Source organism: Copadichromis virginalis, linkage group LG13, assembly GCF_057382275.1.
Source record: "Copadichromis virginalis isolate Kocher_CV1m ecotype Utaka linkage group LG13, C_Virginalis_male_GT1.1, whole genome shotgun sequence".
Classification (NCBI taxonomy): domain Eukaryota; kingdom Metazoa; phylum Chordata; class Actinopteri; order Cichliformes; family Cichlidae; genus Copadichromis; species Copadichromis virginalis.
Window position 1 is genome coordinate 15,430,510 of NC_140630.1, and position 14,126 is coordinate 15,444,635.

General features: G+C 42.8%; 1 protein-coding gene and 1 long non-coding RNA gene across 3 annotated transcripts in view; one reads left to right on the forward strand and one right to left on the reverse strand.

Moving 5' to 3' along the window:
* Positions 1-2,413: 2,413 nt before the first annotated feature.
* Positions 2,414-14,126, forward strand: part of LOC146695398 (cGMP-dependent protein kinase 1) — a 119,650-nt gene continuing 107,937 nt past the window's right edge. The window contains exons 1-2 of one of the 2 annotated variants that reach the window (XM_085477530.1): positions 2,414-2,871; positions 12,998-13,164. In XM_085477530.1, the coding sequence (XP_085333656.1) occupies positions 2,615-2,871; positions 12,998-13,164 (424 nt within the window). In that variant the 5' untranslated portion in view covers positions 2,414-2,614. Of the gene's footprint in view, positions 2,872-6,024; positions 6,692-12,997; positions 13,165-14,126 lie in introns of those variants that run through there. The other variant, XM_085477529.1, reaches the window with a different exon arrangement.
* Positions 5,696-6,242, reverse strand: LOC146695399 (uncharacterized). The gene is made up of 2 exons (XR_014923581.1): positions 6,177-6,242; positions 5,696-6,084 (listed from the first exon to the last, which is right to left on the reverse strand). It is a non-coding gene; the product is annotated as an uncharacterized LOC146695399 (long non-coding RNA).

A 14,126-nucleotide genomic window follows, 5' to 3' on the forward strand; every position in this document is an offset into this window, starting at 1 on the left:
CCGCAGACCCAGGCAGGCGGCCAGCTGGTGGAGGCTCACTGGGACCACCAGCAGAGACACGAACAGCATAAGGGGCTCAAGGGGGAAGACACTCCATGTAACAACACACTGCGCCTACCATTGCACTTAGTAATCACTTCTAAGGTTTCCATACAGGCTGCTGGCATGATCACTTTTGTGTGTCTGCAGGGATTTTAGCTTTGTGAATAGTTACATCAATCTTTTTGTGCAAACGTGTGTGTGCGGGTGATAATGATGTGAAAGCATATGTCTGGATATACCCAAGATGCCTCTTCTCTCGTATTCTTCAATGTGCAAACTGTGTGTGTGTGTGTGTGTGTGTGTGTGTGTGTGTGTGTGTGTGTGTGTGTGTGTGTGTGTGTGCGCGCGCACACGAGTGTATTACAGGAAAACAGTGACTAATGTCTGCCCTCTTCTCTTCCGTAAGCTGATCTGTCCCTGAGGCGGACAAGAGGGCACCGGATTTTCTCTTCCAAGAGACGCTATAGAAACGCTGCAAAGACAGAAGCACATGAACCCTTTATTACTGCGCGGGCACACTCAGCACTCATGAACTCAGTGACGCCCATGAGCGGCCGTTCTTGTGTGCCGTAAGAGCATCCATCTCCGAGTGCCTTAAGGTCAACTTGGCCTCCATTACCTAAGCCACAGCATCCAAGAGAGATGACCCATGTAGTGCTCAGACAACACAAGCTGAAACTGGTAATGCAGCATTGCTCCCCTCCATGTAAACATGGAAAAAGTGGCGTTGGGACAAACAAGAAAACCTACACAGTTCAGGCTGATGATGTCTATACACATTAGGTTATGGTAGCAGTATGAGATCAAAGACACTTTAATTAAAAACTAATTGATGATGCTCTGCATATTTCTTTATTTTCAAATGCATGAATGTCCTTTTTTGTGAATAGGAGGTCAGTAGCAGTCTTTCAGTGCAGTCATATTCTCCATTCAGGGGCACGGAAGGTAACACTTATTTTACCACTATTATAATGGACACAGTATCTGCTGCATACATAATTAATCGATCACTGTTTTCCACATTGATAACAGCATGACCCTGGTTCTCATCTCGTCTTTGCTGCTCACAATTACTGTGAAACATGTGACACACTCACAGAGCTTCAGAATCAGAAGTGCATCATATGTGCTTCGTGGTTAGAACCACTGCAATCGGGCCCGATAACTCTCAGGATAGTTATCAAGCCAGGCAGGACTTACGCGGTTTATCACAACTCTCATATGGATACATGAGGGTTTGCAACATGTTAATGTGGTTGTTATTCCGCTCCAAGACTCTTTTGAAGAGCTGCAGCTTAGATGGGAAAGTAATTTTTGAATAATGCGCAATAAAACTCCTCAAAAGGTTCTGCAGAGCCACACTTTCCAGCAACAAGCACTCTGCTATAGCCCCTAAGAGCCGTTTGGAATAATAAGAAGGCAAGCAATAGTCAAGGGTGAGACATGTTGAACTGCGCCGGCAAAGTGAAGATCTGTTCGCGCTATTTTTAACTCAGAATCTTAATGAAACAACCCCCTAGCACCCATGAGCTCCCCTCTTCTTTCCCACTCAATGAATCCATTCAGTTGAAACACGCTCAGGCAGTAAGATGAAAAATGGTGCTTAGAAATGGCTGTCCAGCTTCAGTGATTAATATTAGAGTGAGAGAAGTGATGATCTATTATTGAACTCCCAGTCTTCACAGTGCAACCAGGATAAAAGTGATAAGCAGTGGTGCCACAGTGTGTAATTACAGATTACTCTCATCATTAGAGCAACCCACTTTGGAATGTGTGTTGTAATTAACTTTAATTTAGGTGCAAACTCTTTAAAAAGCCTTTATTCATATCTAACATTGAATCAATTGCTATTTAGATAGATAGATAGATAGATAGATAGATAGATAGATAGATAGATAGATAGATAGATAGATAGATAGATAGATAGATAGATAGATAGATAGATAGATAGATAGATAGATAGATAGATAGATAGATAGATAGATAGATAGATAGATAGATAGATCATACCGGGTCCACTGCCCCGTGAAGCGAGTGTGGGACAATTGATTTTTGAAATAGGTTAGGTCAAGGAGGTGATGTGTGCGCTTTTGTCGCGCAAAGGGAGGGTCGGGGTTGTGCAGACAGATGGTAAACAAATATTTGACAGCAGCCAGCAGCAGCACTGGGCTTCCTCTGTGGTGTGTTTGCAGGGTGAGCGGGCTGAACTATACAGGAGTTGTCTCGGCTCTCCAGTGCCCAGTTCTGCGTCCTCTGAGAGGAAGAGCTGCTGTAATTGGTTTCTCAATGAAGGATCATCAGCAGCTCCCCGGAGGCTTGGTGGACTGTAGCGCAGCGCTGCTCCATCAATCGTCCGTTTCCCGGATTTGAACGCTGCTTTGCTCTTTTCTTCTGAAATAAACAAGTGCGCAGTGAAGGGGACTGTCGGAGCATCATCACCCTGCGCGCTTTAGACGGGGATCTTTTGTGATCTCTTTTTTTCCTCCCCCAAACCTGCTAAACGAGTATTGGGAGTTAATCGTTCTGTCCACCTCGGGGAGAATATCGACAAAGTTTAACGCAGATTTTCGCCATGAGTGATCTGGAGGACGACTTTGCCAAGATCCTGCTGCTAAAGGAGGAGAGAATAAGGGACTTGGAGAGGCGGCTTGCCGATCGGGAAGACGAGATTCAAGAACTGAAGAGAAAATTACACAAATGTCAGTCTGTTCTGCCAAGCGCTCAACTTATTGGACCCAGGACCCGCAGGGCGCAGGGCATCTCCGCGGAACCTCAAACGCACCAGGACCTGTCAAGGCAGGCGTTTCGAAAATATGCCAAGTCCGACTGGTAAGACAGTTTACGCAGGCGGTCGTACTTTATTGCTCTGTTATTGCGCCCATGTGTCTGCTTTGTGTCCCGTCTTAAACGATTTTCTGGGTGTTTTTCTTCTGAGTTTATTTTTTCTGGTCATAAAAACTATTCATCAGCATTTCGTTACGAGGATGTACAACTCTGTTTCGAGAGGAGAATACATGTGGCGACAAAAAACAAAAACTAGAGGCTCAGACACACACGGCTCACTGAGGCTCCTCTGTGCTTTGTCTCCACATAGTGTTTCTGTCTCTTTATGATCTTCTTTTTTTCTAAATGGGAGACTCAGAGTTTTGCCATGAATGGACGAGCACTTCCATTCTTGCGGGCCGATGACGCAGCTCCAAGGCAAGCTTTAGAAAGAGCTCCTAATTGATCAGATCCATCATGGCAGCCCCACGGGACACAGACAGGAGGAAGTGCGATGCATTATTGGCTTTTAGTAGCTGGACGCTGAGGACCCGAAGTGCATGTCTGAGGATATTTAATACTCCATTAGAAAACGCTTTGTTTGGCCATATGCTTCCTTCATCACCTTCAGGTGCTCGTTTTAGGTTCACAATCCTTATTTTGAGGATTTCATCTGAGGTATGATGTCTGTATAGATAAAAGAAACTGCATTTTTATTTAGTCCTACTCTGCTTAGTTTGGTTTTGCTGTGTTTACTCGAAAAACCAAAAAGTTAGCCAAAGAACTTTTTCTTTTAATTTATTCTCACCTCATTTTCTATCATCAGAACCCCATCAGAATAAATTACTTATTACACTGACATCACACACATGCACAAGCAGACATCAGCCTGTTGACTCGCTTAGTGCAAGAGACAATGGGGTTAATAATATTAACATGGCTAGACTATTTCCAATCTTCATTTGCATTAATAAACTGCAGGCAGGAAAGTCCTCATTTGCAGTCATCAACGGATGCTCGCTGCGCTTTCAAAGGCAAACAACCGCAGGGAGAGCCCCCAGACAAACAAACACAAGACAGCCCAACTTTAGAGGGATGAAAAAGTTGCAAACGAGCTACATTAAAGTTAAAAATAAAGTATCTCCATCAAATTGTCAGCCTTCCAGTGGAAGCATGGCTCGGTCTCAAAGTGATCAAATTATGAGTTTATTTTCAGCTGCTGAGTAACAGTAAGTGCCACAGTAAGGCTGCAGGAGTTGACAGACGGGAATGTGCCCATGCGCTCTGAGGATAAACCGGAAGTAAACCTAGAAAACGTGCAAAACGGCAGTGACATGAAGTCTTTGTGTTGCCGGGGTCTGGTGGAAGGCGCCCACATGAGCTGCTGGGGGTCTCTGACCCCTCTGTGCGCCGCAGAGGAGTAGGAGACGGTGTGACCCCCCTCATCCACCACCACCACACACGCGCACCCCACTGAATCAGGACGTGGCACCAGGCGGCGGCCCGCCCCGCTCCTCAGATTACTGCAGCATGGAGCTCCGGATCCTATTTCTATTGATCCGCATAGGAAAGGGGCTCACTTGAATGGCTAGAGAGGTGAAATTTAAAGCGCAGAGGTGCTTTGAAGGACAGTGGGAGGGCTTTTTGTTGATGGGAAGATGCGGGGCTCCAACATCGAACCTGAAATCTCCGGACGTCTGCAGTTTCAGGTGCTATGAAGCAAACTTTGCTGCTGCTTAAGCTCTGTGGTCTGCCCCCATCCCTTAACAAAGATAATATAAACCATGATTTTTTTTAATTAGCTCAGAGAATACTGCGCTACATTGGATTATTTGTATGGTTTTCTTTTGTTGTGGTTCAATGAATGACTTAAACAGAAAGTTGGGTTTGCTGGTTGTTGAGCAGGTCTTCCTCTCATGTTCAACTTTCACAGATTACCTCTGTTGTGCTTTGTAGCTTGCGGTTCAGGTAGTAGAGCAGGAAGAGCAGGGTTCACGGTTCACTCCATGGCTTTTCATATCGAGCATCCAGACTATGCTTGGGTCTCGTGCTTTTACAAGGCACGAGACCCAAAGTTGCTCTCCATGGCAGGCGAGTTTAACAGCCTCTGTTTAGCAATTTAAGCACAGTCTGAAGAACATTTTTCATGCTACTATGCAGTTTCAATACATTTTCATTTGATCTTTGTAAACCCCGATTACCCATTAAAAATCACAGACCTACATGTTATTACTTTGAGTGATACTACTAATATTAATTCCTCCGATTAATCGCATACATCCCCCAAATCCTACATTTTAATGCTCTCATGATCCAGTATCACTCACTACATGCTGATTTAATGTCCACAATCATCCTCAGCCTGGAGAGCAGTGCCATGCCTCATTCTTGATTGTCTGCGTTGATCCTTTAAGCCGCCACAAGAGGGCAGCTGAGATCTTTTTATTAGACCATCTGTCTCCATTTCGGTTTGTTTACATGTTTTTTGTCGGGAAAAATATGTCTTAAACCACCGCACCAAAAACACCTATCTCTGCAGTCCGAGAAATCTCCTCGCTTTTGTCCTCACTGTCAGCCGGTGACGCTTCATCCTCTCAGCACAGTAATTGCGATTTCAGCCCCAGTAAGTCCTCATCCTATCAGATTGTTCTTGGCACTTTATCCTCTTCTGAATTTGTCCAGAGAGCAGGAGGCCAAATGCTGTTCGCTGAGCTTCGGATGAGTCATTGGGATAATGTGGACAGGCACCAGCGGCGCTCGGAGTGCATACAACACCAGATTAGATGAGAAACGCGGAGCTGCGCCTCATTAGCTCTGACATTTTTTTGTGTGTCTCTGCTGCTGCTGTTTGACACTTTTTTTAAAAATATGAAATTTAGCAAACTGACTTCATTTTGCAACAAAATTTAATTCAGAAAAGGGTTTGGGGAAAGTTTAATTTTCTTCACACCCAACACAACATGAAAAACAACATTCAGGTTCAAATGAAATATTGAAAACATCTTCATTCATATTTTTACACCGAGGTTCATTAAGTTTTCCATCACCTTCAACTTCTATTAAGGCTCCTGTGCTCATCTATTTGTTACACGCAGCCTCAGGGTGAGATGCCGAGGTATGATGACATGGTTCTTAGAGCAGTGGCTTCATGGGAGACTCTCTCTCTCTCTCTCTCTGGAGTGGCAGACTGCACTGTGCTTCAGATTCCTGTAGGCGCTCTTCTCGCCATGCGCTCTCACCGGGTCGCAGCCTGACGCACTCGGGGAGGACGGTCCTCCGCTGTCACAGCACCGTGGGAGGGAGGGAGTGAGCGAGAGAGAGGGAGAGAGTAAACTTTGCATGATTGTGGCTGAGACGCTTTCTGTGCTTACCTTGACGATCGCGTGCCACGTTCTTTTTAATCCCCAAACATCTGCTTCTGACAGACAGAATCAGCCACAGCAGAGACAGGGGTTCCTTCCTCTCAAGCTTTTCATGACGAATAAAGTTTGTGAGCCGCGTGGCAGAGCAGAAAGGATAAAGACTCGGCTGCATACCTTGAGATAAACTTCCTGGGAAGTCGCTCATTGTCGCCGATTAAAATGGGCACCTTGCGCGACCTCCAGTACGCGCTCCAGGAGAAGATTGAGGAGCTGCGCCAAAGGGATGCCCTCATCGACGAGCTGGAGCTGGAGCTCGACCAGAAAGACGAGCTTATACAGAGACTACAGAACGAGCTGGACAAATACCGCTCCGTCATCAAACCGGCGACCCAGCAGGTCCACAAGCAGAACGACTTGCAAGAGCAGCAGCGAACGAAGAGGCAGGCAATTTCGGCCGAACCCACTGCCTTCGACATCCAGGATCTTAGCCATGTCACCCTACCGTTCTACCCCAAAAGCCAGCAGTAGGTGTTCAAATTCTACCCACAGTCTTTATATTTAATATGCTCGATATTTTTGCATTCACTGTCATGCTTCCGTCTGAATTGATTCAGTCTTTGTCACCTTTTCGATTCTTGTGCGTAATGATGCGTGTGGCGCAGCAGGTACTTCACCTGTAGCGCACACTGGGATAATGAGGCAGTGCTCTCCACGTACTCATGCGCGCGCACCAAGAACCCCCCCCCACACACACACACACAGCGGATGTTTTTGCAATGACACGATATCTTCAACTATCAAAATGAGACAAATATTAAAACCTCAAGAATCCGTGAAGTTGTCCCTAGTGACGCCCATGAGCAGGATTATGAGCAACATAACGATCAAAAGTTGACTGTACATAAACTTGATCATAGTCAAATATGAGGGAGAATTTGCATGCCATCCCGGTTTGGAGAACTGGTGGTGGGGACTCTGTGTAATGTATCAGTGCCTGTTTTATACAAGCTGTGATCCTGTGACAGGCAGTCTTAACAGGCTCTCTGTGCATGTTTACCTTATGATTTCTGTCTTTCTCACTCCCTCTGTCTTTCCAAACTCTTACGCAAATACGGCTCTCCTGCTCGACGTGGTCTGAAACAGGAGGTCTGGATCTTAAATGTAGGCTGGCACTAAATTTGCCTTCTGTTGTGAAGTAATCCATCTCTCTGTTGGTTTAAAGGTTGAGCTATTATGAATCAACACTCCCCTGGTTGACAGGGAGAATATTTACCTAACATTTCTTTAAACATATTAAAAACTGCACATATTGAATTTAATGAAAAGAAAATATTGCCCTAAATGCTTAGCGGGATACTCGAGTTCCCAAAAATAAATAAAAGGGATCATTCCTATGGAAGTGATTGGAATATTATGAGTCCTGGAGCTAAGTTATCTTTTTCTATTCTCATATTGATGTTTTAAGCCTAAGAGGAAAAAAGATTACAGCCTTCAGATTTTACAGTGAGATCAGTCACGTCAGATACGAATGTCATTATTCGACTGACACGCAAACAAACTCAACAACAAAGATTTCATCAAAGAAGATTCAAAAAAATGAAGGGATTTATTTATCTGAGCAGCAAAAAGCCATTAGTCTTTGTTATACCTGTCAGCTCCCTGGGTTTGTGAAAGCACACAAAACGCTCTTTTCTTATGTGTATTTTTTTGTTTGTCTGAGATCCTGAACACTGGTTTGGAAGGTTAGCTGAGGAAAACACCAGAGTGACCAATTCTTTTAATAACTGGCGTAATTCTGAGACTTCATTAAGTGATTTTCTTGAGACTCTTGTCAAGACTTTTAGCACTTTACTTCAAAAAGTGGTTGATTACCCCGTGATTTAATATTGGAACAGATCAGAGAGAATCTCCAGTTAAGAAAATATCAATTATGATGGGAAAAGACTATTTCAAGATTTCAAAAGAAAGAAAAGATGAGTGGCAGCGGTTTCTTAAATAATTTCTGATGATGATCCTCAAAGGAAAGCTAAAAATTAACTCATTACAATGAGGCTGTTTGAACTTCCATCAAGCCTCTCTCAGCGACAGCTTCAATTTTCCATTAAACGTCTGCCACACCTTTTCACACTCCTCATTTGTTAGAGAATGGCATTTTCTCTAATATTGCTCTTCTAATAAGCATAGAGATGAAAAAAATAATAATTGAAAAACAGCCAGTGTTGAATGAAAATGACTGTAGTGTGTTTTTGCGCTTGTTCTCTTATTAGTTGAGCACTGTTCTTATCTTAGTAATTTGGAGAAGTTTATATTTTTCTGTAGAAAAGCAGTTCATTTAGATTGAGTTTGTTGTTGTTGTTTTTTTGTGCATGTTAATTTATACTGTGGGCTAAAACAAGTTCACTAACTCTTTATTTTCCTTTGTTACTGAAGTTTACTGATAATATCTGTTAGATCTGGCTAAGTGTTTGTGTTTTTCTTTCATTCTCCCCTCTCTTTATCTTCTTTACAAGGCCCATAGAGCACTCTTTACTCGTATGCTATCCATTCTTTTCCCTCTTTCTGACTTTTATTTCTCCTGGCCTCTCCCACTTTTCTGCCATGCCTTTTTTTTCCTCCTTAAAGAGCATAGTTTCTCCTTTTAAGGAAGACTGAACTTGCTCAGTCTAAACTTCTGTAGTGGATGAAAGAAAATATATCGCTCTCACAAAGGAGACGGAGGCAGATGTTTTCATAAGGGTTGGATTTGGAAGATGTTGCTCAAGAATGGCCACGATCATGTCTGCCCTAAATCTCCTGGGTGTAAATCGAACAGAAATAGGGTCAATGAGGCACATTTCCAGTGGACTGGAGGTCAGCCTTGGAAAAAAAAAAGATTTCCAGCTAGTTCCTGTTGAGCCTTTTTCACACATGTACTGCAGGCCTGGACTTTTGTAGATGGTAGATGTAACTGACATACACTACAAGTTAAAAGTTTGGACACACCTTCTCATATAATGGTTCTTTATTTTAATGATGATTTATGGTGTAGATTCTCACTGAAGGCATCAAAACTATGAATGAATACATATGCAGTTATGTAGCAAACAAAAAAGTGTGAAATAACTCAAAACATGTTTTATATGTTAGATTCTTCAAAATAGCCACCCTTTACTTTGATTACTACTTTGCACGTTCTTGGCATTCTCTCGATGAGCTTCATGAGGTAGTCACCTGAAATGGTTTTCCAACAGTCTTGAAGGAGTTCCTTGAGATGCTGAGAACTTGTTGGCCCTTTTGCCTTTACTCTGAGGTCCATCTCATCCCCAACCATCTCGATTGGGTTTAGGTCAGGTTACTGTGGAGGCCAGGTCATCTGGCGCAGCACTCCATCACTTTCCTTCATCGTCAAATAGCCCTTACACAGCCTGGAGGTGTGTTTGGGGTCACTGTCCTGTTGAAAAATAAATGATGGTCCAACTAAAAGCAAACCGAATGGGATGGCATCTCGCTGCAGGATGCTGTGGTAGCCATGCTGGTTCAGTGTGGATTCATCAAACCAAAGCTCAGATTTCCACTTGTCTAATGTCCATTCCTTGTGTTTCTTGGCCCAAACAAATCTCTTCTGCTGTTGCTTTTTCTTAGTCGTGGTTTTGTAGCAGCTATTTGACCATAAAGGCCTCCTCTGAACAGCTGATGTACAGATGTGTCTGCTAATGGAACTTTGTGTGACATTTATCTAGCCTCTCATCTGAGGTGCTGTTAACTTGGTATTTCTGAGGCTGTTGACTCCATGAATTTATCCTCAGTTTTCAGATTGACTGACCTTCAGTTCTTAAAGTAATGATGAACTGTTGTCTGTCTTTACTTAGCTGATTGGTTCTTGCCATACTATGAATTCTAACAGTTGTTAGCTGTGTACTAACCTGACTTCTGCACAACACAACTGATGGTCCCAACCCCATTAACAAGGAAGGAAATTCCAATAATGAACCCTGACAAAGCTCACCTGTGAAGTGAAAACCATTTCAGGTGACTGCACCATGAAGCTCATTGAGAGAAGGCCAAGGGTTTGCAGTGCTGTCAACAAAGCAAAGAGTGGCTACTTTGAGGAATCTAAAATATAAGACATATTTACAATTATTTATCATTTTTTGTATGCTACATAATTCCATATACTGTATTTTGCCTCATATGTTTATGTCTTCAGCATCTATCTACAATGTAGAAAGTAGTAAATGAGAAAGTGTGTCCAAACTTTTGACAGGTAAGTGCAGTTGTATGTGTGAGTGAAAATGTCAGATTCAGACCTCAAGTGGTCTCTACCAGCTCACAAAGGCCATGTAGCGTCTAATTGCTCCCAGGTGAGAATAGCTCAGGTCATAGTGAAACCACTGTCATTTGTCATATGTCCTGCCACCTGCGCACCCTACTCATGCAGCATCCTCACCTAATACAAAGGAGTGCTGCCAGCTCTGAGAAGCAGATCATCTTCTGTTGCACGCTACACGTGAGCTGGACAATATCCTGGCTCGATTCTCCTAAAATTGTTTAAGTTAGTCTGTGAAAATGCCTCGAGTTAATTATGCGTAAAGTGTGCTGTCTTTTCATAAAATGAAATCTATTATGAAATATCAGTCCAAAAAAACTGCGCTTAACACCATTACTATGCTCCTTTCAAACTAATGAAATCTTCTCTTCCTGCAGACAACTCCCCCCCAAAAAAATTACAACTCAAGGAGCAAGGAGTCAGATCTGAACATAGATTGTGGAGTGGGAATAAAAAATAAGTGCAACACCTCAATCCTCCCTGTTTAAAATTCGCACAGCAGCATGTTTAGACTCTCAAGGGCAGAAACAACTTCTTTATAATCCAGGTTGCTCAGTTAGAGCAGCTCCATTTACGATTCAAGTCTATTAAAAAATCCAGTGGATTTGGAAGCTTGTTAGCCTGAAGCCTCTCGCGTTGGTTGGTTGCTCTTGTTATTCTGTAAATGATCTAAAATTTGAGAAGAGATGACACGTATAGGGATCGTGGAACATCTATAGGAATGCACATACATGATCTTTGTCTTTAAGATTATAGAAATCCAGAGGCCACATGTGAGAATTAAGGTTCTTTTGTGTGCTTTCAAAAAACCCCAAAACGTTATTTGGGTTTTCCAGTGAAATACGACACGTAGCTAATGTTGTTCTCTGGTAATTTAGTTTCTCACGTTTATATGCGAGTGTGAAAAGCATCGCTGGTCGGAATCCACAGGCTTCAGACCCTAATTTGGTATTCATGGTCATGAATGAAAAGCACAATTTATTAGAGCCCCGCTAATAATTCAGCTGGTGTAAAAACAGTGCAATAAAATGTGCAGATGTTGGTGAAAGCTCAAATGGTAGCTGCTTCTGAGAAGAGACTGGCATCGCTCTTTTAAGTGTTTTGGCATTTAAAAAAAGAAAAGAAATTTGAAACAGCACCACTGTCTCATCCCAGACTCAATAATGTGTTTGAGGATTTATTGAAGAAGCGTTTGAGTGACCTTAAAAGTTCAGCATAAAGAGAAATAAAACACTCATTGTGCAGTGAAACATGGCCTCATATACACTTGAATCTGCAGAGGAGGTTTGTAGAGTTTGCTGTTCCAAAATAACAGACAGGTTGAAAAACATAAATCTGAAAGAAGTAAAAAAAAAGGGCACTGTTGATGTTGTAATTTGAAGTTTTGTTTATGCACTTTTGTTCCTTGGCGAGGACTTTGCTGCAGGCTGGCAGTGGAGAAGAGAAGCCTGCGTGTTGTGGGAGCACTGATTCATAAATGCCTTCTAGGTTATTTGCCCTTTTAGCAATGAGCTCTCCAGGTGATCAACAATGCACTAAGAAATCCGTTTCTGAAAAGGGCACTGAGCACAAAAAGGCAAGAGGCAGTTCCCCAGTGCCTTTGAATACTACTTGCGGGGCATAGTGGGCTGCTTTTGTGGATTTTTTTTATGAATTAGGATATTGGCCTCTCTTCTCAGTGTGAGAGGTCTTTTTAATGGTTTAACCCTGGTACATAACCTCATTCATTTAGCTGCCAGAGAAGCACATACACAGCGTGCAGCTGAGCAAATGGAACTGTGGCGATGCTTCGGTGAATGAGTGATCTTGACTCGTTGTTCGCGATCTGGCCCGCGTCAGACTTCTTTCAACGCGTCTACCTTTCTCAGACAGTCACACTGATGCTTGCTTTCAGGTTTCAGATTTGCTATCACCTGTTGAACAAATATCTCTACTCTCCTCTGGCGCTGCATCCACTGCATGCTGCTAGATTTAGAAGATAATTTATCAGGTCTCCTTTCATAATGTCGCCTGCCTCTCCGTTTGCCCTGTGTTTCCTTTCAGCCCACCTGACAAGCACTCTTTCACCTTGACAACCACGCGTTAGCTTTGCACTTTATTACCTTTTCTCCCGACAGTTGCATAGTTAATGCAGAAACTATTTACCTGCGGAATGCCCTAATGACTCTGCAAACCGAAAGCCGAGTTGGCTTTCAGAAGTAAATCCCTGAATGGAAATAATCTGCATCCATTAGGCATTGATTTTGCTATTTATTGACTTTCCTCAGAATTTTCAGGGGAGGGAGGCGGGTGAGATGGTTTCACCTTGACATATTTGAATTGAGGGTATGTTTTTGAAAAGGTGCTGAGCCGTTAAAGCTAGAATGAAATAGCCTTGGAAATACGAGACATGCTGAACAGTTTTTATTTGAGATGTGCGCCTGCAAAACCTCTTATTGTGTCTCATTTTGTCCTTCTACAATGAAGAATGCACAAGTCAGTGCTTGTACAGTGACTGTCTCACATTGCTTGGCTTTGCCTCCAGGTCCAAGGAACTGATAAAGGAGGCCATCTTGGACAATGACTTCATGAAGAACCTGGAGCTGTCGCAGATCCAAGAGATCGTGGACTGCATGTATCCTGTCGAGTACGGGAAGGACAGCTGCATCATTAAGGAGGGCGATGTAGGCTCGCTGGTGTACGTCATGGAAGGTAAACGCACACATGCACGCTGCTAAAACGGGTATTCTTAAAATACTGTGAAACCACAGGTACAATGATTCTAAAAAGACCGTTATTATAAAACTTTGCCTAATCTATGAAGAAGTGTACATCTTATAAACTATTATAGCATTCACAGAGGATAAATGAAAGGGACTTATGTTGCATGATTCACTCATGTCACATCGATGTCATTTTGTGTGCTCTGGTGTGCTTGCCGAGTCCGTTTAATTAGGTTCTTTTTAGTAGTACTGACCAGCATGTGGTTCTTTTTTTTCTTTCATAAAACTAAGAGTTGGTGACAACAACAGCAACACAGCGTCCACTGTGGCGCTGATGGGATTTGTGAAAGGGCAAGCGATTCAGAGGTGAAACGTTCAGGGAGCCATCATCCTTTACAATAGAGTTGACCTCAGGGAAAACGGCCTCAGTTAGTGCCTGCCCAATATAATTCATTCCAATGCAGAGGTAAATCTGGACATTCAAAGGCTGAACTATAGAATGAATATATTAGTATTTAACCGCTCGACTCCTTGTAACTTCACTTTAAAACTCGGCTGAGCAGTGAGAAGCGAGGCAGTAACCAAGAGGCAGTGAGCATGAGTCTTGTGGGCTTGTGCGGACTGTGGCATTTAAAGGATAATATTTAACTATGAAGAATGAATCTAGAAAATTGATTGTTTGCTCTATTGTGGGCCACCGACTTTTATAATTGTGCTAGAGAAACATTTCCCGGATCCCCATTCGGCCAAACATTGTTAAAAATAGATTTGTGGGAAAGGAGGACTAAAATAAGAAGGCGGTATTTCAAAGAAGGAATTATGGAAAAGAATTCAATTATGCCACAAATCTATAATTCTGCTTGTTTGTCTCAAAACTCAGGCAGGTGGGATTTGTCATGTCAGGAAGAAATACCTCAGCTTTTACAGAACTTTCCTTCTGTTTCCCACAAA